The sequence below is a fragment of the Calidris pugnax genome, unplaced genomic scaffold (genome assembly GCF_001431845.1).
Source record: "Calidris pugnax isolate Ruff unplaced genomic scaffold, ASM143184v1 scaffold109, whole genome shotgun sequence".
Taxonomy (NCBI): Eukaryota; Metazoa; Chordata; class Aves; order Charadriiformes; family Scolopacidae; genus Calidris; species Calidris pugnax.
In genome coordinates, this window is record NW_015090844.1 from 1,534,193 (window position 1) to 1,561,336 (window position 27,144).

The 27,144-nt window shown below is 41.0% G+C and overlaps 1 protein-coding gene across 1 annotated transcript in view; it reads left to right on the forward strand.

Annotated features, from left to right (window-relative positions):
• Window positions 1–27,144, forward strand: part of TLE4 (transducin like enhancer of split 4) — a 99,121-nt gene that overhangs the window by 68,730 nt on the left and 3,247 nt on the right. The window contains exons 7-17 of the mRNA XM_014942659.1: window positions 16,135–16,254; window positions 16,821–16,874; window positions 17,524–17,676; window positions 18,906–19,038; window positions 19,257–19,450; window positions 19,633–19,709; window positions 23,321–23,570; window positions 24,653–24,900; window positions 25,809–25,956; window positions 26,540–26,690; window positions 27,012–27,088. Coding sequence (XP_014798145.1) covers window positions 16,135–16,254; window positions 16,821–16,874; window positions 17,524–17,676; window positions 18,906–19,038; window positions 19,257–19,450; window positions 19,633–19,709; window positions 23,321–23,570; window positions 24,653–24,900; window positions 25,809–25,956; window positions 26,540–26,690; window positions 27,012–27,088 — 1,605 coding nt within the window. The remainder of the gene's footprint in view (window positions 1–16,134; window positions 16,255–16,820; window positions 16,875–17,523; window positions 17,677–18,905; window positions 19,039–19,256; window positions 19,451–19,632; window positions 19,710–23,320; window positions 23,571–24,652; window positions 24,901–25,808; window positions 25,957–26,539; window positions 26,691–27,011; window positions 27,089–27,144) is intronic.

Genomic DNA, 27,144 nt, shown 5'->3' on the forward strand with positions numbered 1-27,144 from the left:
AATCGCACCTTGCTCCTCCTGCCCCTCCATTTATTACTGGAGATAATAACACCCCTTCTCTGAAGGAGTTGGGAGGAGGAATCAGTTGGCTATTTTAAGGTAACCAGGTCCCATTATGCCATATCTGGAGGTAGTTTTCATGCTTTTTAAAAAAAAAAAAAAAAGAAAAAAAAAAGAAAGAAAAGGAGGGGGAGGTAGAAGGGGCAGAGTTGAGAAAAGAGAGGATTAAATAGAACAGTATACACTAAGTAGTATAGCCAGCAAAATTGAAGTCATTTACTGGAACGCTTTTAATTTGGTTTAAACAAAATACTCTTTTGTATATTCAAATGGGGAGTAGCTCAGCTGTTGTGAAGCCAGAAAATTAATGGTATTTTTAGTGAAATAGCAAAAGCATGTCAACAACATAGCTGTGGATGATAATGTTGGCATTTTATTCATGAGGAATTATCAATGCAGGTTACTGGACAACATAGTGTGACTGGAATGATTGAGCACAGGGGGGAAGCGGCTGTCCTTCTGTAAGATGATTTCATTTTGCATTTAGTCTTTCAGGAAGGGAAGGAGAAGAGAAAGAAAGCATTTAAAAAAACCGTGTCTGAGATGCCTATCCTTGTGGTCTCTGGCTCCTGGACACTAACCTTTTTACCTCTGTCTGACTCACGGTTTTGTCAGTGCTTCTTTTTGCCAGGTGTCCTTTCTTGAGGGGAGGCAGAAGAATAGAGTCATGTTAGGATATCTTTGCTGAAAAGACAGTTTGGCCCTGGAGGAGCTGCACGTTTGTTCTAGCCATCTCTGGGTCTTGAGTTCTGTGACCGAGCATTGTTTGCTTGGGACCCTTAATGCTTTTAACGTGTTGTGAAATATGGTTACCTTGGCCAGTCATGGAGGAAGTTAGTGTATGATCTGGAAGGTCTTATCACTTGGCAGGAGAGATACTTCATGTTTGTTATTCTGGCTATAGTTTTCTTGTAGCAATCAACCTTGAAGTGTAGTGCAGGTCAACTGGAAAGTGGCCAGTAAAATTCATATGGGTGAAGGCACCACTGCGATGAAGTGAGAAGGCACGGTTTTGTACTGCTGTCTGAAGGCGTACAAAGGTAGGTAGGTATTTCTTGCCTCTGCTGTAACGTGTGCATCTGGTGGTATCTGAAGTGCCCACAGGTATCTGGTGCTTCAGAGCACCACAATTGTCATATGCGGGTATTTTTTGTTGTTTGCCTTCATGCAGCTTCAAGTTGTGCTAAAACCAGACGCCATAGTAGCAGGGTAATCGTGGTGTTTATAGACCCACTTTGAGCAATCATCCGCTAGTGTTTTCTTTATTCCTCTTTGTTATGGTTGCCATATTGTTCCTAGCTTCTTCACAATAAGAAAAGAAGGGAAGCACAAAAAGAGATAAGGAAGAAATTGCCTTTTATTGCTGCCATTGCTGAGGTTTCTTGTAACATGCAGCTTGTTTGTTGTGCCAAATCACAACCCTGTGGACGTCAGCAAAGAAGCGTTTTGCCCAGATGTTAAATACTGTGGGATCAGGGCCTGAATTTGTTTTTAATCCTACAAATATTAAAAGAAAGTGAAGAAATATCAAGCTATTTCCAGCAAACATGTACTGGGATTGGTGTTACTGTAAATATCAGCTTGTGCATGATGAATCCCCAATTCTTTTTGACTCCCTCTTTGGGGAATAACCTGAACAATTCTACAGGGGGCTAAAGAAATTCTCATAGCAAATTTCAACCTTGAGTGAAGGAAAAATGAGAAATCTCTGAAAAGCAGGGACTTAAACCACAATCAAAACAAGTATATTCTGTAATCATGTCTGCATAGCATTTGGGAAATCCAGTTTTAGATCATTTAAATCGTGCGAGAATTCAGAAAAAAATAACTTGCAAATGTTCCATGGCATTGCCTGGATGCGTTTTTAATCAAGCTTGGATGGTTTTCTGATTTCATGTGAAATGCACTTTCCACTGTACTTGGTCATACAGAGTTAGCTCTTTAGGCTAATCTGCTTTGCTTTGCAGACCTGTAAGAAGGGCCCCAAGCTGTGATTTGCCAGGAGAAGGCACAAGTTGCAGGAGGCTGAGACCTAGAAGCAGGGAAGTGCTTCTGGAAAGAATTTGCATTGGAGTAACAATAGTTTTGAATGATTACAGGAGCAGGAAGGAGAGAGAGAAGTGGCATACTACATAGGCTGAGTTTGGATTGGGCTCACCCAAATCGTAAAGCAGTTACACATTGCAGTGCAAGATTTTTTTGCATGGTCTGGTGTCAGATAGTAAGAAAATGGAGCGTAATCTGGCCAGGTAGGAGTAAGAGTGGAGATGGGAAAGAGCGTACAACATTGTAGCACAGGAAACTGAAATAATGAGAGGGAAGTAGAAGCATGACAGCGTGGTGATGCCCTAAATCAGTGGTGCAAAACCTTTAGCACAGAAGGTCTTTGCTGGCAACTTGCCATGAGCCAGTGGGCTGCACCTATTTTGCATATAATTTACATTGGATTTTAATCAGATAAGCACACACCCTGTTTGATTTTCTTATTTATGGAGTGCTGTAAATGCAAGCACTGCATAGCATAAAGCAATAAAAGACTGTGTACATGGTGGGTTATAGTAAAAAGAGTGATGATGGGAAGACTGGCTCTGCATTTTTGAAATCGGGGAAGTTTATCTGACATCTGGCTGTCTTTGAGAAGGCCTTACACATTCTGAAGGTTTGAGATTATGAGGAAGCTGCAAGTTTGGCTTTTTTCACATTTCAAATACATAGGGTCAATTTGAGGAAAAAATTATTTCAAAGACAAGCTTGCAGATAGCACATTTCCTGGTTAATTTTGTTACGCATGGGTAATTTAAAAAACAACAGCAACAGCCACCAGCAGTATTTTCTTCCCGAAATTTTGTTCAGAGCATTAAGTTAGCTACATCTCAGATGTAGTGGCTTTAGGGTCTCGCAAGTTTACCTGATGACAGTTTTACATATGATGCAGAAGTCTTGTCTTTTCTGCATTTCCTATGTCTGTTTGATACAGATTTACACAAACTAAGAATGGGCTAAAGTTATTATTTGTTGACATAATAGTTTCTGGAGTTTAGGATAGGCAGTCTGTTACAGTAGTTGGATTGCTCTAGTCATCTAGTTGTGGTTTTGCTGATATAGGGAAGACTGATTCTGCCCCCACCCCCCTCCTTATTTTTCCATTTCAGTCTAGGGTATTTAATGGATCCATTCCTCTCATACTGGAGTACCTCCAAGTCTTCAATGCATTAATCCTCACAACAACCCTGTAAGGGAAAGAAACTCTCTCTAGGCTTCTGAAATTATCCCTATTTTATAGATAATGAACTGAGGCTTGAAGAGGCTTAATTGACTTCACACAATCAGATGAAAGAGCAGACTACTGAACCTAGATTACCCAAATATAAACACAGTTTTCCATTCTTCCCAGTTTTGGGGTTTTTGCTCAGGCATCATTACTGCCTTGTGATTCATTTTTACCTAATTCTTCCTTTTAAAACCTATTAGTGGATTTGAGTCCTATTCGTGGCAAGTGCATGCATGCTTCTTTCTGATGATAGCTCATGTGGACTAGTTTGCCCACCCAGTCCTTTTGGGCTAATTCCAGTCTCAGTTGACTACCTCATCTCTGTATGGTTTGGGGTTTTTTTTCCCAGAAGAGAAGCTTTGGTTGAATTTTAATCCTTCCTCTGGATTCCTGTTGTGTGTGGTGTGGATCCCTCAGTACCACAGGGGGTTTGTAGATCCAGCAGAATTGGTGGAAGCCCACTACACTGTTGGGAGGGTCATGGCAAGCAGAGCATGCCTGCGATATTCCCCCCCCGACCAGGCTAACCAGCCATCACGTAGCATGTATACACCATGCCACAAAGCACACCCCCAAAACATCAGGGCTAATGCCAAACCCTGGGCCTTGGTAGCCCACCACCCACCAGCAGCATGACTGAGCTGTGACCCATGGCATTACCTCTGGCCTGGGGCCACACTAGCAGAGATCTTCTGCTTTCCACACATGGAAAAAGGCTCTTCAGACCAGCCCAGACCAGGATTGTCAGCACAGTGCTCCGCTGCCAGCTAGCAAGGTGCCCAGCACGAGTTGCTGCACGGCTGGAGGACTCTCCCAGGCTTCCTCTGGTGCTGCTGCGCAGCAGGCAGCCCCAGAGGTGGATGTGGGAATGTGATTTTTGTCAGCAGTGAAAGTGCCCTGTGGGGAGAGCATGTAGGCAGGGAAGAAGGATTTCCATCTGCGGGCTGGAGCTCCAGATACAATTGTGCCTGCTGTGAAAGAGCTTGTTACACTTTCTCACTATAAGGGCTCCATCTGGTGCTCTAGGTGTCTTTAAATGGAAATTTACGTTTACTGTCAGAACTAAAGTGTACGCACAATGAGCATTCTGAAGGTCTTACCAGCCACCAGAAATGCTGAAAGCCTTTTGTTCACCTCCCACCCTGTAATATAAGGGGCAGGGAAGGACAGCCTTTTAATATAAGGGGCAGTGAAATGGAGGGGGATGGACTGGCCAGGTTCAGAATCTATCCCCATCACAGTAGGAAGCAGCAATGAAGACCCACTTTAAAATTCACCGTTGTCTTAGGGCAGGATTTAGCTTATCACTGAGAATAAGGAAGGTGGCGTTGCAAGGAAACAGTCTGCTGTTGCTCAAGCAGCCCAGATGTTGGTTAGTAAACGGTGGTGTGACTTGCAACTCAAACTCTTAAATTCTAGCTGGAGACTTGCTGGCGGTGCTTTGTGTACTTGATGTAAAAGTTCCCACTCCCTCATCAGGACAAGTGGGCCCTACGCTGTTGCCAAATTTGAAGGTGGTGTGTGCAGAGATCATCATCATAGTTAAGCCTTGCATTAGGAAACACTTTGCTAGCTATTCTGACTTCTGCTTTGAAAAGTCCTGGTCTTGGCAGCTTCTAAGGAGAAGAAATGCGCTGACAAACTGCTGCAATCTGGGTTATAATAACCCTTTCCAACTGAGAAACCCATTTTACAAGTTATCCCATGCATCCTTCCCAGCTCCTTTTTTTCCCTTCTCACCATCTAGCTGCTTCAGTCTCATCTGGATCAGTCTTTACAACTGAGATAATTTCCGGCTGTGCATAAAATCAAGCTGTTTGGTTAGGTGTGCATTAAAATATGGGTGTTGGTTTTTAACGTACTGCAAAGCAGCTCCAAAAATGCTTGTCTTTGGTGTTGCACTACCCGGGTGAGCGATGGGTAGAAGAAATTTTCCATATTGAGGAAAGCTTGAGGAGGCTTTCCGGTAACCCTCTAACTCCTGGTTTTATAGTGCTGCTTGGGCCTTTGATCTTTACACTCTTAATTGGCTCAGAGGGAGGTTATTTACAGTCAACAAGAAAACTACCTTGAAGTTGTCATTTTAATAAACTTGTTACTTGCCAGCTTCTCTAGAGGCATCCCAAATGGAAATAAACATCTTTCATTTTGTTTTATAAATAAATTTTAAAGATGGTTTCCTAGACAACCTTGATGAAATGTCAACTTCTTCTCAGATCTAAACCCACACCATAGGTATTGTTATCTCCATCCCTGCTGGGTAATTTGTACACTGCAATAGTTTGTTTGGAAACATGCCTGTTGTTCTTTAGAATGTACTTAATACTAGATTAGAGAACATAAGACTTTTTCTTTTTTTTTTTTTTTTTGTCTCCTGTTTCTACCAGCTCATTTCTAAACCATTTAAAATAAAGAGCTTGAGCATGTATGGTATTTAAAAAACCTTTCACATGATGTTTTTAAAACAGATCAATTTCAGCATTAAAGTGTTAGGAATTCAGCCAAGGAAAATTCAACTCAGGATTGTATAGCTATAATGATAATGTATTATACCCGTCTTCCTTGAAAATGATTGTAACAGTAAAGTTGAACCTAGTGAATTACATAATTTAGGAGCGTTTGCCAGAATGCTGTTTTAGGGGGATTAGTGTAGTCTTCCCTTAACAAAAGCAAAGGGAAAGATGGATCATATTATGAAGTACTTAGATGAGAGAGAACAGTCTTCACAAATTATCTGAGATAACTTATTTGAATAGAACAGGTCATGTGTGTGTCTGCCAGTTACCACACTTAACTACTTGACAGGATGTAGGGGGGGAGTACAGGAGGGAGATTTTTGCTTTTCTCCTCCTCTAGCCTGAATTAAAAATGTATTGTCGGCTCATTGCTGACATCAAAACATTTCCAGCCAGCCTGAAGTTAGTATTTGATTGTGCTTTTAACGTTTAAAAAATTAACAGCATGACCTGTCTAATATAAATAATGAAGGGCCCAGAAAAGTAAAAGCTACTGCTGCTTCTCTTGGCAAAGCTCTAGGATGTTCAGGAGTTGTATTGCATCTAAAAATCTGGCAGAAAGGAACTGTGTGTTTTATTTTTCCAGTCTTCAAAGTAGGTGTTGTACATATAATGTGCTATTATATACTGATGTAGCTGCTTTAAGGCTTGACTGCGGGACCCGTGTTCCCACTACTCCATCCATCCCACTTAACAGAGTCCTTGATTTGAAGAATGCGACTGGGGGACAATTATTTTTTGCAGCAGGCTGATGTCCAGATTCAGGGTAGCGCACAGTAGACTTCTAAAGTTCAGCACATATGTACGTTCCTCTGATTTCTTTATCTGTCTGCCTTGTGACGTCCCTGAGATCAAAGTGTGTGCCTCAAATCTGGCATCTGCTTGAGTGCTTTCCTGGGTAGGATATGGGATAATTTCCTGAACAAGGGTCTTGGGAACACAAGTAAGTGAGTGTAGATGAAGTGAGGCAGATATAATGGGCTTGGATGTTATTCGGACAGTGAGGCGAACAGTAGTGCTCAAAGATTTCTTTCTGGAAGGTATTTTTATAGACGGTTGAGAGAGTGTTTTTCTTCAAAATCAGCATGACCTGGAATTTGCAAATATTTAATAGCACCTTGCCACATTTTATCCACCTGCCCAATTAAGGGACTGGTTGGATAATAAATTTTGTTTTCACTTGGGCGCTTAGCAGTGTCTCTAGCTTCCTAAATTGCGTAGGGTACTAGAAAAGCATAAAATATATCAAGTCTTCAAAAGCCACACAAGATCTGACAGGGGAGGAGATGAGTGAATTGCCAGTCTCTTAGTTAATACCTGAGAAAAACATGTGAGCGTGTTTCTGCTGATTGAAGCAATCAGGATGTGGAGTGAATGTTTCTGTTGGATTTTAGGGTGCTTTTTGTAATCATGGTAGCCTCTTGAAGGCTACGTCTTTTGCCATCATTTTTCTACCGATCAGGTCAGGAACAAATAGGATTAAAAATGAGGGAAGGGAGGGAACAAGTCAGAAACTGTGGAAAGAGATCATAATCTCTATCTGTGAAGTATTCAGTTAAAACAATAATTTGCTTTGTTTTCTTATCATCTCCTAGGTCATCTCTGCAGCAAAACAGCTATAAGATCCTTTAAAGAAAAGCAGGCAGAAGGAAAGAAAATGAAAGTGGTTTTCCCCAAAGGGTTGATACATATGGATAGATTGGAAGGGAACAAAAATGCGAAAACTCAAAAGTGATGCCTTTGCCATCAATATAGCCTATGTTAGATGTAACCAAACTAAAAATGTGGGGCACTGGAGCACAGTACCTGATTGAAAGCAGCTAAATGGAGTGTCTCGTGGGGCTGTTGTCAGACATGGTCTCTGTGGTTTTAATGCAACAAAAAAAAAGGCTAATTAGTGCTAGGTTATGTCCTTCTGGTCAAAATGAAGAATTAGATAGGGAACGTAAATCCCAGGAGAAAGTTGTTAGGACCTGTCACATGAAAACCGAATCCACTTAGCAATCCACGGAGAAGGAAATGCTTAAACTCTGATCATTACTCCTTTAACATGGAAAATCTGGGGGGCGTGGGTTTTTACCTCCTAACCTCTGTTGCCGGTACTGATGAGATTTTTATAACCCCTGTGGCTTAAGCTGCTGCAGGAAAGTGTTTGCGTTCAGCTTGGCTTGGTGCCGCACAGTCCATTTTAATCACTGTGCAAAGTGAAAGGATAACAGTTTTACTGTGGTGCTCAGCCTGAAAAGAGGGCTCTGAGCAAAAGCCGGTTATTCTTCAAAGGGATTTCGTGATTCTTGCAGATATTTTTTAACAAAGTGTAAAGCACACTGACATAGGCCTTTAATGCAGATATTTTTTAACAAAGTGTAAAGCACACTGACATAGGCCTTTAATGCAGATATTTTTTAGCAAAGTGTAAAGCATACTGACTTTGGCCTTTAATGGCTATCATAAAACATTCCCTCTTCAGTGTTTTCTTACTTCTCTAAAAACTAACCAAATTACCTTGCGTGTTCTGTTTAAATTCAGTCGCTATGAGAATGTAATTAGTGTTAATAGTCTGAATGTATGTTGGATGTTGGGAATTTTCCGTGCATGCCCGGCGTCGGCTTCTGAAGGCGGCTGACGGAGCGCTGCTGCTGCTTTTCCCTGCCTTGTGGCACGCCGCCGAGTCCAAGTCTGTTATGCAGGCTGGTGGTTATCCTGCTCTCTCCCTTTCATGGTGGTGAGCCCACAATTAAATTGCTGCATTGAATGCTCCGGCTGGTTGAGCTTTTTCTCTTGCCCTGTGATTGCCTGCTCTCCCTTGCTCTTTCTCCCTAGTTAACTCCCAGTACTCTCCTCTCTGTTGCTGTTTCTGTTTTGCTAGAGCTGCTCAAACTGTTTCAGGTCTCTGCTGAAGGAAATAGCATGAAAGATCAGTAATTGGAACCCCAAATAAATATTTGAGGAGAGGAGAGCTGTAGTTCCATGTTTGCTTGGCACTACTCTGTTCCTCAGATTTCCAAAGATGATTATATTTACCCTCAGTTCTTCCGAATCTCTGTAACTCGGTGGCCTTTGACCCCTCTTTTTCAGTGTGTCTGATTTTGGATAAAGTAACATTTAGGGGTTTGTGTGCTGTGATGACCAAAATGCAGGTTTGTCCTGGTTTTGGGTGTTTATTTTCTGAAATGGCAGCAGCATGGTTTTTTTTCTCTCTGGAAGCATTTCTAGGCTTGTGCCATTGTTATCCAGCAGTGCTTAATCTTTTCTGGGATCATTAGGGATGGAATTCCTTTGCAGACTTCATATGCCCTGGGGCTCACCCGCTGTATTGCCTGTATCAGTTGCAATTTGTGCCTTAACACCTTATTGCAAATCTTTTCACTCCATCCAAATTACCTACTCTGCTGTGTGCTGAACCATGTGGTCTTAGTTTGGGGTCTGTTCAAAGGGGAGGAGATTGAAGTGCAGGTGGTGAATGGAGAACGGATCAGGTGAATTGCTCTGTGGATTAAAGGGGAGGATGTTTGACAATGCCTGGGTTGTGTTACCATCAATTAAATTCAATATTTACGAGTTGGCAGATGTGGAAGAGAGCGGACTCGATGGTAAATGTAATCTCTGAACTTTGAAGCTTCTGTAAACCTATCAGAAGTGTTTAACTCCTTGTCCTGCCCATCTGTTTCTTTTTCTTTTGTTCCCTGCTGAAACCAGGTCCTTTGTTCAAACTGTCTTACTTACCAAAGGGTGCTTGTTATTCTAGCCACACTCCTTGATTTCACTACCTTCATGTGCCTGTGCTAAGATATACTTTAACCTAAACCTGTCTTTCGTTTTTGCCTCACAGCTGTGTTCCTCTACTGCTTCACTGCTTGTACTTAAGCTGCATCGGTTCTTCTCTCCATCCTTTGACCCTCACAGTGTCAGTAGTGATTAGGCCTTATGTGTGTTATGTCCTTCAGCCAGTGATTACTGGAGAAGCTGTATTTTAAAGGATTTATTGCAAAAATCCATCTGTGAAAGGCTAGCCAGAAGCCCTCACCATTGCTTTAAACAACTACTTTCCTTGCCACCAGCATGCACCTGTACACCAGGAGGGGCTGGAGAAACAACAGCACATGCTGATAGGATTATACGTGAAAATTGCTAGGTATCTCCAACTTCTGCTGTGTGGCCCGCTTAGCTTTTCCGGCAAATTGATAAGTGCATGGTGGAATACATGACTGGAATTAACGTGTACAACCAGAGTGGTTTACTGTGCATTTTATCACCCGTTTTGTAACATCTAGACTTTGATGCTTTTAATTAGCATAGAGTAAATATTGCAGTGGTACCACCAGGGCAAGCAGATCACCAGTGTAAACAGTTACATGGATATTTTTAAAGAAATTACACACACATATAAATAATGTACATACATATCTATACTTCTGTGCACATAAAACTTTTGAGAACATTTGTATTTTGAAGACTGGCTGCTGACCCTAGGCTTTCTTGTTATTCTGGACTTCTTATCAACATCTTATTGCTCTTGCAGCAGCACTGCACATCTAGACTTTGATGTTTTTTATGACACTCTTACCCACTAATTAACTTCATTAATTTTGCAATTAGTGAAGTTAATTAGTAGGTAAAAATGCTATATAAAACTTCAAAGTTTGCATTTTAATCATAGTTTGTATTAAAAATAATTATCACACGCTTGATTACTAAACTCAATCCAGTTAGCTCAGACAGGGTCATGTGATCGTAAAACCAGCTTTGTTCTGTGTCTTTCCTAGCTAGTTAGTTGCATTTTTCACTAACAATTACTGAGAGTTTGTCTGGTATCTGAAAATGCAGCTCCAGGGAAAAGGCAGCAAATGAGGCAAAAAAAAAAAAATAAAAAAAAATGGCTGAGTGGAAGTTGAGTTTCAGCTTGGGTAAGTAGAGATACAAGTTGGAAAAGGGGGAGCTGAAAATATTAAAAGAAGTTCACCGTGACTGGTGATATATGTGTCTACCAGCCTCCCCTCCATCCTTTGGTGAGCCCTTTCAGGAGAGATGTTCCCCGGGCTGTACTACCTGATGGTGTCAGCTTGATCACAACCCTCGGCATGTACCAAAGGGGAAAGGCATGGTAAGGGAAACCCACCTGCCTAAGTAAGGACAGCAAAGAGGGGATGCTGGAAAATTAAAGCAAAGACCATAAAATCCGTGAGGCTGGAGTGGATACTGAGATGTAGTAATAGCAGTAATAGTAATAATAATCGTAACAAAAAGGCGTAGTATCATTGTAGGTGTGGGTGACCTCGGGAGCACAGCCACTGTGCAGACACACCATATGGTGCCTACAGAGCAGCCCACAGCGTTTCACACCATCTCCCTCAGTTTAATAAATGTACCTGTGCCTACAGGTGTATGTAAATGAATGCTTTTTATTTTTTTAAGATGGATGGGTGTTTCTTATAGTTAGAGCTATGCAGAACGTTTCATGTGTGGGAGGTCTTGGTTACAGTTTTTGTGTGGTCTGGGTGGGCTGTGCTGGACTGCCCCTTCCATAAGAAACACTTCCCAGGTGTTCCTTATACTCTGTCGTGTCACATCTCTGGTGGGATCTTTCCCACCTCATACCACTTTCTACTCACCGGAGTGGTCTCCGTTTCATCGCTGGCATGTCAGAAGTCACAGCACTCTTTTTTTGGTTTGTTCATTTGGTTTTGGGGTTTTTTTTTTTGTTTTTTTGGGGTTTTTTTGTTTTTGTTTTTTCTTGTGTTTCTGATTTAAGCACACAGTTTTGTCGTAGAGAGCTCAGTGATTCAAGCCTGAGCCTGGAGCAGTGCCCAAGTCCAAGCCCCAGTGTTGACACATCCATCTATAACATTGGCACCAGCCAACCAAGCAGCGTTACTGCCTGGTCGTTTCCCTGCATTGCATATTGTATCCATTTTAATAGTATCTTTTATACTTTCAACAGACTTTATAACAGCAATAATGTCATTCAGATAATTATACCGTAATTGACCTTAGCGTTGAGCATCCTTGGCTTTTACTGCAGTTTGCTTAATACTTCAGGATGGTCAATTATCTCGTAATTCCCACTTTGTTGGGAATTATTGTTTTAATTATTACACTCCACATACATCATTTTGGCGTAGTAGTAAGGGTACGCTGGGGAATGGTCATATTCATGAATGCTTTAAAGAGGTACTAGCTTTATCATGTGGGAGGGCTTTTCATCCTGTCATCTCTAGTCATTACTTTTAACACTGATTTCATTTAATTATCACTTCGTCTGCTCAGGCCAGGTCTTCATCTGCAGGAGCTAGCATATGGGGAGCTGGAGCTTGCAGGATTTGAGAGCAGTTGGATGGCTGTGCAATCTGACCGTATTGATTTCTTTTCTGCCATGTTACAGTGTGAGTCATCTATATTAATGCAAGTAACTTCCAGTGGAAGTTTGGGGTAAAACGGTGAATTTTATTTTTTTTTTTTTCCCTTTTCCTAGCAATCTGAAGTATTAATGATTCCAAATAGATAGCAAGCACGCTGGTGTTTGCCCCGTTAGTGGTGAGAATTTTACAGCTGTGTGAGAGACTTGTATGGCCCTCTTTACATTCATTTAATTTGTGCCTGTGTGGCACTTGTACTCCACCAGGAGCAGTGTCCTGCCGATGTTGGAGAGAAAACAGCATGGTCTTTGTGGTGGGAGATCTTTTGAGTTAGCACTGTGCTCAGTGCTGCCCAAAACAGAGGCTGAAGCGTGGCATACCGTGCTTTACAACCTGGTTGCAAAATACAGTGCTAGAAACACACTGTCCCACCTCTTAAGCAAATTACATGAGCAAGGCAAAGTGCTCCACCTTTCTATAAATGTTTATGTTCAGTTGTTTCTTGTCAGCATTTTGTGGTGTATTTAACATGCACAAAAAGGTTCTACCTAAGCAGAATATGAAAAACGGATACGTTTTACTAAGACAGAAACTAAATGTAACCTACTTTCACCAAAGAGTGTTTTTTCCTGTGTCTGATTTTACGCGAGCAAACTCAGTGTTTGTTAGTAGGAAGATGCTACTATCTAGTAGACTAAAGCATTTTATTGAAGAAAACAGCAGTGTGAAAGGACTTTATTTCTCTATAAATTTTAATAGTTACTAAAATGAGGACTCTGGCCCATTAAGTTACAGCCTGCCAAGTCATAATGCTAAATCACTTAATTTCTCTAAGTAGCTATCCTATTCCAGCTTCTTAAAGGCAGCTGTTACGAGAGCACCAATGTTTTAATCAAGGAGCAGGGCAGAGCCTGACAGCTGAGCAGTGTGCTTCGATGGAGGTTTTCTTGCACAGTCTGCAATTATACAGATGTCTCTTGGAGTACGTAGACATGCACACCCAGGAACCAAGGTGTGGGTGGGTACAGGATTATATGTAGGCGTCTGATGTCAGTGGAAACCATGAGGACATTGTTACGTCCCAGTGTTTGTCACTGAAGATAGATCCTTAAAAGTGTTTACAGGCTGAAAAGCTCTTGCAAACAGTACAGTATGGGTAATAATAGTGTTGTCCTATGCACACTGAAAATAGTAGGTGTTGGGTCCATACGAAGATCTAGAGCACAGCTCTTTGGCTATGTGCATGACATATCTTTTTTACTTAGCGTAAGAGATAAATTTAGATCTGTCAGCACCAGTACCAGAGATCCCATGAAGTCAGAGATCTTTATGTGGCAGATGCATAAAGTTTTGAAGGCAAGAGACGCCAGTACTGTAGGGGTATAGATTGACTGGCTCCATGCAAAGAAAGGGGTGGGACAGATAAAAGTGATAATGTTCAGATTTATTTGTAGTAGTAGACTCATGAGGCAAAGTGCTGATCTTAGTACACTGGCCAAATTTCAGTTTGGGAAATGAGATTCTGCCTGCTGTCAATAGGCGAGTTGTCTCCGTTTTTCTGCTAATGTCAGGTGAGATACCACGGCAGAATTTTTTCATATTGGTATCAGGTCTGATCCATTTGTCAATGCCCGATGTGGTGCTCATCCTTTATGTGCTAGTGATAATTAGCTGCTTTTTCATTCTAGTAGGGAGCTTTAATTTATTACTTTATTAAGCAGTGAAATCAAAGATTAAAATGGTATCTATAGCACATAGCTAACTAGATTGTGAAAAATGAAACTATATGGTTTCAAATTTATGAAAATAAATATTTCTATTTAAATAAGTGCAGTAGTTTACTTTAATTCTTTAGACACCACTCTAATTTGTAGTTTACTGGTGATTATTTTTCTTCATTTTAAAGCAAATTGCTTTTTGTAGGGTGAAGTTGAGAAATAATGAATTGAATTCACATTACAAGCGGCTGCCTCCCAAATTATAAATGAATATAAATGTAATAGGAGCATACTATTACAGTCTTTTGCAAAAGACTATGCTATATCATTGCAGTAAACATACATTTTTCAAGCCATCAGTTCATTTAATGTCGCATTTCTACTTGGCCTTTATTTTAAGGGCTTCTGTGCCTACTGCCACTACTGTCTCCAAATGTCTTAACGTGTGTTGCCTCTTCAGAGCAAAAAATAACATTGTTAGTTCGTGTCATTTGCAATAACAGGTGATTAATTAGCTGTTTTAAAGTCAAATCTGTGAACGTATTTTAATATGTATTTGCTCAGGATGGGAAATCCTTGTCTACCTATTTTATACCGTCAGGGAGAGAAGGCAGGCAAATGGGAAAGGCACAGGCTGAGTTCAGCACTAATTTTCACTCAGTGTACTTAGAGGGTAATTAACAATTACTGATCGAAAAGATGGAAGATCTTTACAAATTCCACCACTCATTAATCTGAGCTGCTGTTGACAAAAATAGGAAATTTTAGAGAAGTGGAGAGGAGGATCTGATGTCCCAGCAGGGAGAAATGTTCTTTCATGTGACTTGGGCAACAACCACAGCTTAACTTCTGTGGTTAAGTGTTCTTAATCTTTACCAGAAATTTGTTGTGTAATAAGTTAAGGAATAGAAGAAATTCTGTAATAGCAATGGAACAGAAGTTGCACAATGTAAAGGCTAATTTCTTGGTTTGTGTTCCTGGTAGACGCTATAAAATGAACCTAAGGAGGTGTGCACTAAAAACCCCCAAACCAAATCGCTGTGTTGTACAGTTTTATGCGGAACAACAGCTGCCCATGGTGCGTGGAGGAAGAACCCTGAAACCAGTGTTCCTGGATGAATAGGAGGGTCTAAAATCTAGCAGTAATGACTTTGTTGGTTGTTGTTCCTCCCACCCCTTTATATAAGGATGACCGAGAGATGGAAACAATCGACAGGGTTTCAACTGAGAATTACTTTAATCTTCATTCCTGTCAGCTCCAATTCTGCAAAATGCCCGAGCAGATCCTTACTTATGTATGTTTAACCATCAGCTTCAGTGTGAGATAAAGTTTAGCGCATGCTTAAATGCTTTCTTGAATTAGGTCCAAAAGCTGCTGCTAAAATGAATCCCAGAGGGAACTTTGCATCTTTCATTATTTCCTTTCTTGTGTACCAAGGTACAGGCTCCATCAAGCTTTGGAAATACGGTAGGAGTTGATAAATGTCACCTGCCCTGTTTAAAGGAGTAGAGGAGAACTGTTAGATGACAGTGCATAAAGTACATATTGCTTCCTTTCTCTCCGGTCCCATACGTGTGCTCTTTAATGATCATTACTAAGCCAGGGCTGCAGAATGCCAAGAGACTCACTGGGCCACTGCGTTGTTTCTGTCTATTGCAGGCAGAGCCTGTAATAGTAAAAGGTGCCAAAATAAAATGAGCTGAGGTGTTTTCCCCTGTTCTTTACTGTTTCAAGACTGTTCATAAGCTTGCTTCTCCCTTTGCTAGAAATCTTCATTCAAACCTTCGGTGAAGTGTGATTTACCTTGAGACACCTTGTTCTTCTTGATTTACACAGGCAAACACCCACCCCCACCTCTTCTGGGAGTATTGATTTAACCCTGTATATTTGTAGAGGAAACAAGCCAAAGCCAGGCCAATGCACAGTAGGCATAAAATGGTCCCGAGAAGCTCTGCGTTCACCCCATTGACACTGCAGATAGAAACTACGATCCATCAGCTGATTGCCTTTATCTGTCTCTTGCAATGCATTGTGCACTTTTAATACAAGACACTTGCTGAGTAGCTATCACTGATTAAAACCCAAAGTGCTATCATGAGAACAACTCCAGATCATATTATTGGGCTAAATTGTATTGAGGGATAGTGACAAATGAACCACTGTTTTGAATGAGCATCTGATGATGTTTTCTTCATCTCTTTTCTGACTGCAGAGCTCTTCTGTATCTCCCTCAGCCAGTTTCAGAACAGCAGAAAAGCACAGAAATTCAACAGATTATTCTTCAGAGAGTAAAAAACAGAAAACAGAAGAGAAGGAAATAGCAGCTCGTTACGTAAGTATATGGACTACATTGTGCATTTTGAACTTAAGTGTTCCTCTAATTTTACCTGATTCCTGCTGCATAACTAGTTTTAAAATTGAGGGTCAAATTTTTAACAGGTTTTTATTGCCTGTCTCTGACATCTCTGCTGGGTGGAAAGTTTCAGTGTCTAGGACTGATAGTGTTTTTAACAATATAAATACAGAGCACCTGCAAGGCATGTGACAAGAGGGCTGAGCATTAGTTAGGCTGGGACTTGGTAGATCTGGACTCTGGCTTGGCTCTGCTTCAACGTAGCACAGCACAACTCTGGATGAGGATTTTCATCCGATGTCCTTGTTCACTGGTGTGAAAGCTGGGAAGAATGCTATAGCTGTGGCAACATGTTAAGCAGAAAGAAGCCCAACAGATGACTTAAATTTTATAATTGTATTACCACATAAAGCTTGGTAAAAGTAAATGCTATGTTGCATTGTTGTGAGGAGCCTTGCATTTCATTGCTTTATAGTTTCTTAGTATTTAAGAGATGTTTGGATATTAAATGAATGTTTTTAACTCATTGTGACTTGTCATTGCAGGACAGTGATGGTGAAAAGAGCGATGACAACTTGGTAGTTGATGTTTCCAATGAGGTATACACAATGGTGTTTTTTCTCCCTTAGAGTGGTGGTGGTAGGGTTGTCTTCAGTGGTTTCTGTGCATTTTGGGTATGTGAACAAGATTACAGCCTTTGCCACCATAAAGGAGCTTGGAATGCCTGAGGGAATCCAGTCAGGTTGTCTTTCTTTAGAATGCAAATCAGTTCTGTAAGACTTATTTCTACAAAGAACCTTTTTGTTTCTTGTATGAACCAATACTCGGCTTGAGATATGTGAAGCCAGCACAGCACAGCAGATAGGATGCAGCTTGTAACCATATCTGTGTTTTCTTTCACTCTGGCCCTGACTGCATTTGTGAACTTTATCAGGTCTGCCAAGTGCCTCAAGCCTTTTCAATCTTTCACCTGACAAAGGATACATACTTGCCTATTTCAATATCCATAGATTTTAACATTATTTTTCATAGTTAATAGCATCAAATTTTAAGACTTTCTTTAAAAAAAAAAAAAGTTGTCTTTCATTATCCATCTTGATCTTACAGTTTTATCAGTTAAAGCAATTAACAACTGAAGGAAGATGTCACTTTTTATGACAGATCTTCATTCCAAAGTGAGAATTGCTCAAGACAAGCACTAGTGTCTAGTATGGAGTTATTATACTAATCCACGTTGCTGATGTTTAGGATCCTTCCTCTCCCCGAGGGAGCCCAGCACACTCTCCACGAGAGAATGGCTTGGACAAGACTCGACTGCTGAAGAAAGATGCACCGATTAGTCCTGCGTCTATTGCATCCTCCAGCAGTACTCCTTCCTCCAAATCCAAAGAACTTAGCCTTGTAAGTGCTTCAAAATGCTCCTGACCCTTCATCATACACTGAAACAAGTGCTTGCTGGATTTCTGTCTAGACACAATTTGGATGTCCACAGCTATCAGTAAAGACCTATGAACCATCAATTTAAAAGTCATTTAATTTATCTCTTCAAGGGGATTTAATAAAATAGTGAGGAGAAAGTCTACAGCCTTTCTTTTTGGGATAGGAAGAGGTTATTTTCACTGGTGGTGTGGGTAGATGATAGATGTGCTGTGCTGAGAGATGTTTTTCTCCTCCCCCATATGAAAAACTGTCATTCTGAGAATAAATAAGAGTACACAGGGGTTCCTTGAGCTGTTTTCCTGTGCTGTGGTTTATAGCAAATTCAGTTCCCTGCTTGGATGCAATTTGGTTGTTAGCTTTGTTTGAATTACCAGGCCATATACAGCAACAATAATTTTTATTTTCTATCTAAAAAGTAATCTGTCATTTACAAGAGCCTTCCTTGACTTGCATCACAAATCACAATGCCAAAAAAAAAGAGCTGCCTGCAAGTTGGGGGTGTTCTTTCCTTTCCTGTTTGTGACCACAATTAATCACCTTCCTGAGCTGCACAGTAACTCCCTTCTCAGTTCTTCACAGGTCAGGGTATGCGATTATTTAAAGAAATAAAATAAATAAAAAGAAAGCCTAAAGTGAATGTAGCGCTCAGGAAAGGTGGATGGAATGACAGGTTCAGACCTGGGAGTCAGTGGTTTGTCTGATGAACAAGCTTGTCACTGCACAGTTCCTGACTTTATACCTATCACTGTCTCCATACTGTGTTTCCAGCACCACATTTGGGCATGAGTTGTTGGTCAGTTAGGGGCTTTTTTTTCTGCTCTTCTCTCCACAGCAGTAGCCTCTCATAGAGACTCATAATCGCAGTGGGGGCGGGTCCACCATGAGCTGAGTGAGACTACCAACAAATTTCACATACGCTGCCAATGTAATTGTCAGATGGCAGTGATTTTCAGTCGTTGACCTCATTCTGAATCATATGGATGCTCCTGATGAGGAAAGCTCCCCAAACCATTCTGTCTTTTTCAGTGTCTCTGCAGCTTCTCTTCATTGCCGGGGACTGCTGAAACCCAAACCTGAAAGCTACATATCACTAATCACACACACTGTGATTGTCCTTGGCTCTCTTTCCAACCACTGGCTAAAGTAAAATAACTAACCAGCTGTCTTCCTTTTTCCTTTTTGGTGATTAGAATGAGAAATCTACCACTCCTGTGTCTAAATCAAATACCCCAACTCCACGGACTGATGCCCCAACTCCAGGCAGCAACTCCACTCCCGGACTGAGGCCAGTGCCTGGCAAACCCCCAGGTGTGGACCCACTAGGTTAGTGTCTGTATATATTGATGGTGTGAAACAGGCTATCTTTAAATCCACAGTGATGATGCAGTACATTACAGCTGCTTAAACTGGATGCTGAGCTGGTTCTTCAGCAATCTAATACAGTGTATACATATATATATATATATTTTACTGTTTGGCAAAACCATATTTCACCCAGAGTGGGCTGGCTGTGTGACTTCTCTCTTTTTTCCCCTCAATAGCTTCAGGTTTAAGGACACCTATGGCAGTGCCGTGTCCTTATCCTACTCCGTTTGGGATTGTGCCACATGCTGGTATGAACGGGGAGCTAACCAGCCCTGGAGCTGCCTACGCCGGTCTGCACAATATTTCTCCTCAGATGAGTGCAGCAGCTGCAGCAGCAGCAGCAGCAGCAGCTTACGGGAGATCTCCGGTGGTAAGTGTTTGCTGCTAGTGCACTGAGTGTTGAGAGTGGTTTATATTAGGTGTAAGACCTGTATCTAGTTCAGTCTCTTTGTAATTTGGGGAGTACGCTATGGAAAACAGGAATTAAGCAGTCTTTCTTTGCCCAACTCCGTCTTTAATACACCTTTTTCTTCTGCTTGGGGAAAACTATAGGTTGGTTTTGATCCACATCATCACATGCGAGTCCCAGGCATCCCTCCCAATCTCACAGGCATCCCAGGAGGAAAACCGTGAGTAGCAAACATTCAACTTTAAAAGTCTGTCATCTGTTGAAGTTGCATTCCCTTGCTGGTTGGAATTCCCCTTGCTACTGAAAACTATTGTGTGAATGGAAATAAATATAGCTATTTGGCAAGGGCAGGAAAAACACTGTTTAATCTTAAAGTTGCATTTGTAAATTTGTTTTGAAGACTAATAGCAGCCGACAAGGACTGGTTGATACAGAGTAAAGGAGACAGAAATAAATGGAAAAAGGAAAGGAGCTGAACTTCAGGGTGTTACATGCTGAATCTGACTGGTTGCTGTTATATGGAAAGGTGAACTGGAAGGAGATCGTGGCTTTCCATACTGAACTGAACTCTGCTTCTCAGTTTTAAAAAATGATTTATTTGTTCACAAAGGCTTTGCAATTACTTGCAAGCTTACCAGCTGCAATAAACAGCAATGTGCAGAGAAAGGAATACTGAAACGTTTCGTTTGATTGAAAATACCGGAAAGAATTTTTGTATCATAATGTTCAAATTCATCCTTGATGGAACTGACCGTAAAAGGTGACCTGCTCTACCAGGCTTCGCTTGTTGTGAGCCTTGGAAAAAGATTTACAGATATGGAGAACTCTTTGCTCACATCCTTCTTGAGTTAGAGAGGGGGAAATAAAAGTGATGCCAACCATATTGATCCAGATTTTATGCAAGGGTCCTCCACTTCCACTTGTTGCGTGGCATTGTGGGAAACTGTGACCAGCTAATGCTGGAGAGTTTGAAGGGCAGGTGATGTTTGTGCCATTCCTTCTCTCACTGTCATATGTACGAACGTTTTTGTGGAGGAGTGGTTGGGGGGTGCTAGCATGGTTGCATATACGTGAGTAAATGTATACTCTTACCTGCCAGTGAGCGTGTCGACACACGGGATTAATAACATATTATGGTGACAAGCAATCAGCTTGGTGTGCAGCAGCTTCTGGACCAGCTGCTTGCATGGAAAATCTTGTAGAGTGCGGATCTTCATCCTACGCCTGCATGAGGCACGTAGAAATGTCTTGCCATAATGTTCCAATATTTGCTGGGTTCAAATTCATCGCTGGTGGAGTTGGTCTCCCAGAAGGAAGGAAGGAAGGGTGGTTGGCTTTGCCAGGCTTTGCTTGCTCTGGTCTGAGAAACAGCAATACCAGGAGTGTGGAGACCTCCCTGCTGGCATCTCACCCATGTTAAAGACAGGGGGAATAAAATGTGAGGCAAACTGAAATCAAACTGGTTCAATTGTGGTGCATCTCCAAGGTTTTTGAGTGTTATTGACGTATTGATGACTGTTTTAAACATTTAAATGTAACTGTCATTTGTCTGCCGTAGGGCCTGAAACCTTTGAAATCTGTGGTTGTTTTAGCATGATTGCATTGATTTTTCTTCATCTTAAGTGCAGTACTTTTCACAGCTATCATTCAGGATTCTTGCTTTCTCATTTACGCTTCCTTTTCCCTTAGAGCGAAAGTTGTGTAAATTCTCCACGCTGTTGAGTGTCTGTTGAAAAGGAGCAGGCAGCATGTGGTACATCGGGGATCTGGCCCCTAATAACTCTTATTTCACTTTGGAGATATATCAAAACGCTGAGGATTGTACCATATATAGGTAGAAAAGGTAGCTAATGTGAGAAGAAGAAAAAAATGCTCGCCAGGTGTTTATAGCGTCAGATATTTGTAAGATTATTTAGAGTACTTCAAATAAGCAACATGCGGTGTTAGTTCTCAGAGTGGAAAAAAAAAACCCAACCACTCAACAACCACAAAACCAAACCAAGCAACAAAGCAACAGTTTAATCATATGTGCTGGTATGGAGTAATGAATAGAGTGAGAGTAATGTAGTCAGAGATCACTCCAGATCTAAGCTATATTTCTGTAATTGCTGAATATGTTCCCTATAAGCATGCTAAAAATCACTTTGGCTCATATAAGTATCATGGCTCTGCAGAGAATGACTGCATACAGAAATCAGAAAAGATGATAATGAAGATCCACTTGTTTTGTTAGAGATTTCAGGTGACCATCAGCTGCTTTTTTCAGTACCTTACTGCACCAAACAGGAATTAGGGAGATAATGAGGAGGATATTTCAGATTTCTGCAGTGATAATCAAACTCTAATTCTACTTATATAGGCAGTTTGCTGCTTCTGACAACCACAGAAATCTGTCCTATCTTTCCTGAATGTGTTTAATGTCAAAAAATGTAGAATGATGATATGATCTGTCACTCAGACCTGCCAGAACAAGAAACAGAGCGCAGGATAGGAAGAGTGTATAAAGCTCTGGGAATAGGGCAAAAAGGTGAAAATTCAGTTGCATTTTGTGCCACTGAAAATTATTGTTCAAGTGTTAATGCACTATGAATCTTAAATAACAAATTCAATAGTTGGATTCTGAAGGCTGCCTCCTTCAGTGACTTTGAAGCAACAATTAAGGAAGTGATCTACCTAAGTATTCTTATTAAATGACTTTTCCTATGATCTTTTCTCATCCCATCACTGTGACAATGGATTTTTTTATCAGTACTATGATGATTTTTTTAGGTCTAAGGAAATTAAAGCCTACCATTAAGCATACCTTGGTCTGTGTAGGTGAATTTATTATGCATTAAGCATACCTTGGTCTGTGTAGGTGAATCCTCTTATAAAGTTTGTGCTCTTGTAATAGATGTGATATGTCAGGTAGCATCTCAGAACAAGACAATTTCACAACCTAACTGTTCTCCCTGGAAAATATTTTGAGATGAAGCTGTTGATAGGTTATTCACAAGTGGCATAACTGGCAGTCACACAACACATTCTTTCTCAGTGAGAGCCCTGATTCTGGCAAGAGAAATTGTATTTGTTGTGTCAGGTCCACACACACACACAAAAAAAAAAAAACCAACAGAGGAGGGGGAATAAAAAAAGAAATGAAAAAAAAAAAGGAAAGAAAAAAGACAGCAAGCCCAAAGGAAGGAAAAAAAATTCCAGGGCATTTTTGCTGGTCTGTCATGTCAGGTGTCAGCAACCGTGCCTTGAGGACTTAACTCCTTCACGGTGGAGGTTTCACTGCACCCTTAGGTACAGTGGTGGGCAGTTTGGCTCGAGGGTCATGGGACCTGTGGTGCAGACAGGACAGCATGGCAGCAGTCCAGCTGAAGTTTGCACATTAGAGTCAGTAAGGGAGCAACCAAATGTCCCCTGGCAGTCAACTACCTGCCATGCTCTGCAGGAGCCAGCCAACTATTTCTGTCTTCCAGGAGGCCCTGACCCGACCTGCCTTCCCTTCTCTGCATGTGGTGGTCTCCCCATGCCCAAAGTTTAACAGTAGTGTTGTGTATCCTCACTCATGCCAGAAATCATAATTGCTTCAGCTGTAAATGCTCGTTTGACTGGTAGATGGTGTTTGACTTTCCACATTAAGAGTAGTGAAGTTTATGCTTGGAGTGCCATGCTATAGATAAATAAATAATTTCTGCTTCACATGATTAAAAAGATTGCAAAAGGAGCTGAGTGCACAATGTGAATGCCTGCCATCGAAGCACACCTTTAATTCTTTTTTCCTACATAGGCTGGAAGGAAAACTTCATAAATCACTCCCCAATCTTTTTCTTCCCCCCTCAGAGCATACTCATTTCATGTAAGCGCAGATGGCCAGATGCAGCCAGTTCCTTTCCCTCCTGATGCCCTCATTGGTCCAGGAATCCCCCGCCATGCCCGTCAGATCAACACTCTGAACCACGGGGAGGTTGTGTGTGCAGTTACCATCAGCAACCCCACGAGACACGTGTACACGGGTGGGAAGGGGTGCGTCAAAGTCTGGGACATCAGCCACCCCGGGAACAAGAGCCCTGTCTCTCAGCTGGACTGCCTGGTGAGTGACCAGCAGCATACGACAGTGGAATAAGGCAGCAGGTTGTGTTAAGATTGAAATGATACCTTTAAGGTACAAAAAACTGGTGGCTATTTGAGTGCTGTCATTGGTGTCAGAGCTTGATACTTCATTTATAATTTTGTTGTTCCTTTTAGAAGTGAGTTTGAAGTATATTCCTTGTCATGCTTGTGTTTTTTTCCCCCCAATGAATGAAAACGTCTTTAATATCCTAAAATTGTATTGGTAGGGAGAAAGATCAAAGACAGCACAGCAAATATTGTTTGTAAATTTTGACATTTGTTGGCAATCTTAAAGCTTGATATCCTATCATGCTAAAAATTGCTGTCTTGCTGCTGTGTTCTCCGAGAATATTTGAAGATTGTGTCACGTATTTTGTGTCTGCCTATGTGTGTGAATGCATTGCCCTGTCTTAATGTGACAATTAAAAATATCCTTGAGTGTTATTCACAAATTATTTGAGTGTGATAACAAGATGAACCATTGTTAGCAGCTTTTCTCATGTCATTTACCAGTTCTCGGTAAGATGTTGCTTGTTACGGAGGCAGTAAAATGAGATCTGTGCAGCACATGTAGACATATAATGAATTGCTACACAAGTTGCTACACAAATGAAGAAAATTGCCCAAATATTTTCCTCTGACATCTCCTAGATGGTGGCAGCAAGTCTCACTGGAACAGGGGGGTGGGGAGCGTGCAGGGAATTTGGTACTCCCCCATGCCGAGAGGTTAATGTGCTGAAATAAACAGAGTATGAAAATGTAACTTTCTACCCAAGCTGTCAAATACAGCTATCTTGAATTGTTTTGGGCTGGGTTCAGGTCTTTGCATTTTGATGCTAATTAAGATTAAATATCTCTCACTACTAAATTTTGTAGATCAAGTTTAAGTACTTCCCTAATGTCATGTAATTTTCTGGCATTAATACACTCTATCATTGTCATAAGTATAAATGGCTCATTAAAACCAGGAGGGAATACAATACTTTTATGGATTTCTGCTCTCATGTTAATGCTGTTTTCCTTTCCTCATGAGTAATCTCTTGATGGCTTCTGTCTCCACAGAACAGAGATAACTACATCCGTTCCTGCAGATTGCTCCCTGACGGCCGCACCCTGATTGTTGGTGGGGAAGCCAGCACGTTATCCATTTGGGACCTGGCAGCTCCAACTCCTCGCATCAAAGCAGAGCTGACATCTTCTGCTCCGGCTTGCTATGCCCTCGCTATCAGCCCTGATTCCAAGGTCTGCTTCTCTTGCTGTAGCGATGGGAATATTGCAGTGTGGGATCTGCATAACCAGACTTTAGTAAGGTAGGTCAACAGAACTGGATCGTCGGGTTGTGAAGAGTTAATTAGACACGACTCTTATGTGCCCCCTTATGTGCTCTTCTGTGTACGTAGGCTATTTTCTTTGTGGTGTCTGCATAGCTGCTTCCAGTATTTCATTGCGAGGCAATAGCCATGGTAATACCTTGACAAAAGTCTATATATTTGTTTATAGGTTTAGAGTGTTTCATAATTCCAGGCCTGTTGGAGCGGCCCGTAACTATAATTTCCTAAGATGAGCTGGTGCTGAGGCTGATGTAGGTTCTTTGAACAGATGGTTTTCTTTGTGTCCATGCGATATTCTGTGGTCACACTCCAATCTCTTTAATCGGTGCTCCATCAGATATGTCTTGGGTACAGAAGTGTGTAAATTACTGCATTGCAAACTTAGCATCTTAGGAGTATGGGCTGTTGCTCAACACTGATGTACAATAAGCTAGGAACCAGCAGAGCTGCTCTGCTCGCTGCACTGTATGTTGTTGCATGTAATATACTGGTATTGCGAGGAACAGCAGGCTTTTACTCCCTGATGTTCCCATTTAGAAACCTCTTTTTTTCCCAGCTTTGTTGGTGACATGCAGATTCTTCTTAAACTAAGTGAATTCTGATGATCGTGCTACATTCCTTTGTGGGGAGTGGGGTATTTTCAGTCAAATAGGGGGTATCACACAGTCAGCAGCAAAGATCCCCAGAGCATCTGACTTGTAAAGTGTGCTTTTTGAAATCAAATTAGCGCTTAGCTGTCTGGCCTGATTGCTTCGTCAATTAATCATAAAACTTACATGGTTGGCTGCATGTCAGGTACTGAAAGAAAAAGGGGGTATTTCGTACACATGCTGAGAACCAACTCTTTGCAGTGTGAAAATGCACGTATCTTCCTTCAATATTTTCAGGCAATTTCAGGGCCACACGGATGGAGCGAGCTGTATTGACATTTCTAATGATGGCACCAAACTATGGACAGGAGGCCTGGACAATACAGTCAGGTCCTGGGATCTCAGAGAAGGGAGACAGCTACAGCAACATGACTTCACATCGCAGGTTCAATCTCAGGAGCTTTGGCATGTTAAGAAAAATCTGTCATGGTTTTCTAAAACAAGTACTTCTGGTTTTTGGTTTTATTTTAAAGCAAAAAAAAAAAGCAGGCTCAAAGAGAACTCTAAAGAATGTTTCACTTAGTCTCACACTTCTTTTTTTTTTTTTTTTTTTTTTTTTTTTTTTTGATGTGGCAGCTAAACATCTTTCTGGATTATGACTACTTGACAGATTAGTGCTTCTCCCATGAGAGTAGTGGAGAATCCTTTTTATAAAAGAATTGCCAGATTAACGCGTTCCTGTGTGCAATCTGTTTCTGGTTCTGTAGATTCTTGTTCAAAAATATTTTACAAAAATATTTTTAAATGCTGTCAGATAAGCTAGGACATTAACTTTTATAGCTTGATTCATTGCTTTGCTATTATAGTTTTAATTGAGCTTTGTTTACATGAACTAATTTATCTTGATTACTATAGTAATGGGATTATCATGTTTTTAAAACTGAAGTAGACCAAAATGGTAGGAGTAGGGTTTGAATATCTCAAGCTCATTCCTTTACTGTTTGAAGCATGTGCTGTGTTAATTCCAGATTTTCTCACTGGGCTATTGTCCAACTGGTGAGTGGTTGGCAGTAGGAATGGAGAACAGTAATGTCGAGGTGCTGCACGTTACTAAGCCGGACAAGTATCAGCTGCATCTTCATGAGAGCTGTGTGTTGTCACTCAAATTTGCTCACTGTGGTAAGCAAGTCTTTCTATGCCAGTCTTTTCCCTCCTGAGAAATTTCTTCAAGACTACCTTTAAATGAAAATAGGGGAATAGTTAAAAATTCGCTGTTAAATTTAAGTATCAAAATTATTTTAAAAATTCTATATGACTGCTTTTTTCTGTGAACTGCTTGTTGTGATTGAACATCGTAGTGCAACTGGATGAAAATGTGATTGTTCTTTGGGTGTGTTTTCCATTAATGTGTGAATGCATTGTTTTTATGATCAATCTGGTTTTTGGGGTACATTCCTTGAAGACAAAACGCAGCAATAACACTTAAACAATCTGTTGCAGGCAAATGGTTTGTAAGCACTGGAAAAGATAATCTTCTTAACGCCTGGAGAACACCTTATGGAGCCAGTATATTCCAGGTAATAATCTCCTAAAATATATTTTCCACATACATTACAGTGCAGTAGAACTGCAC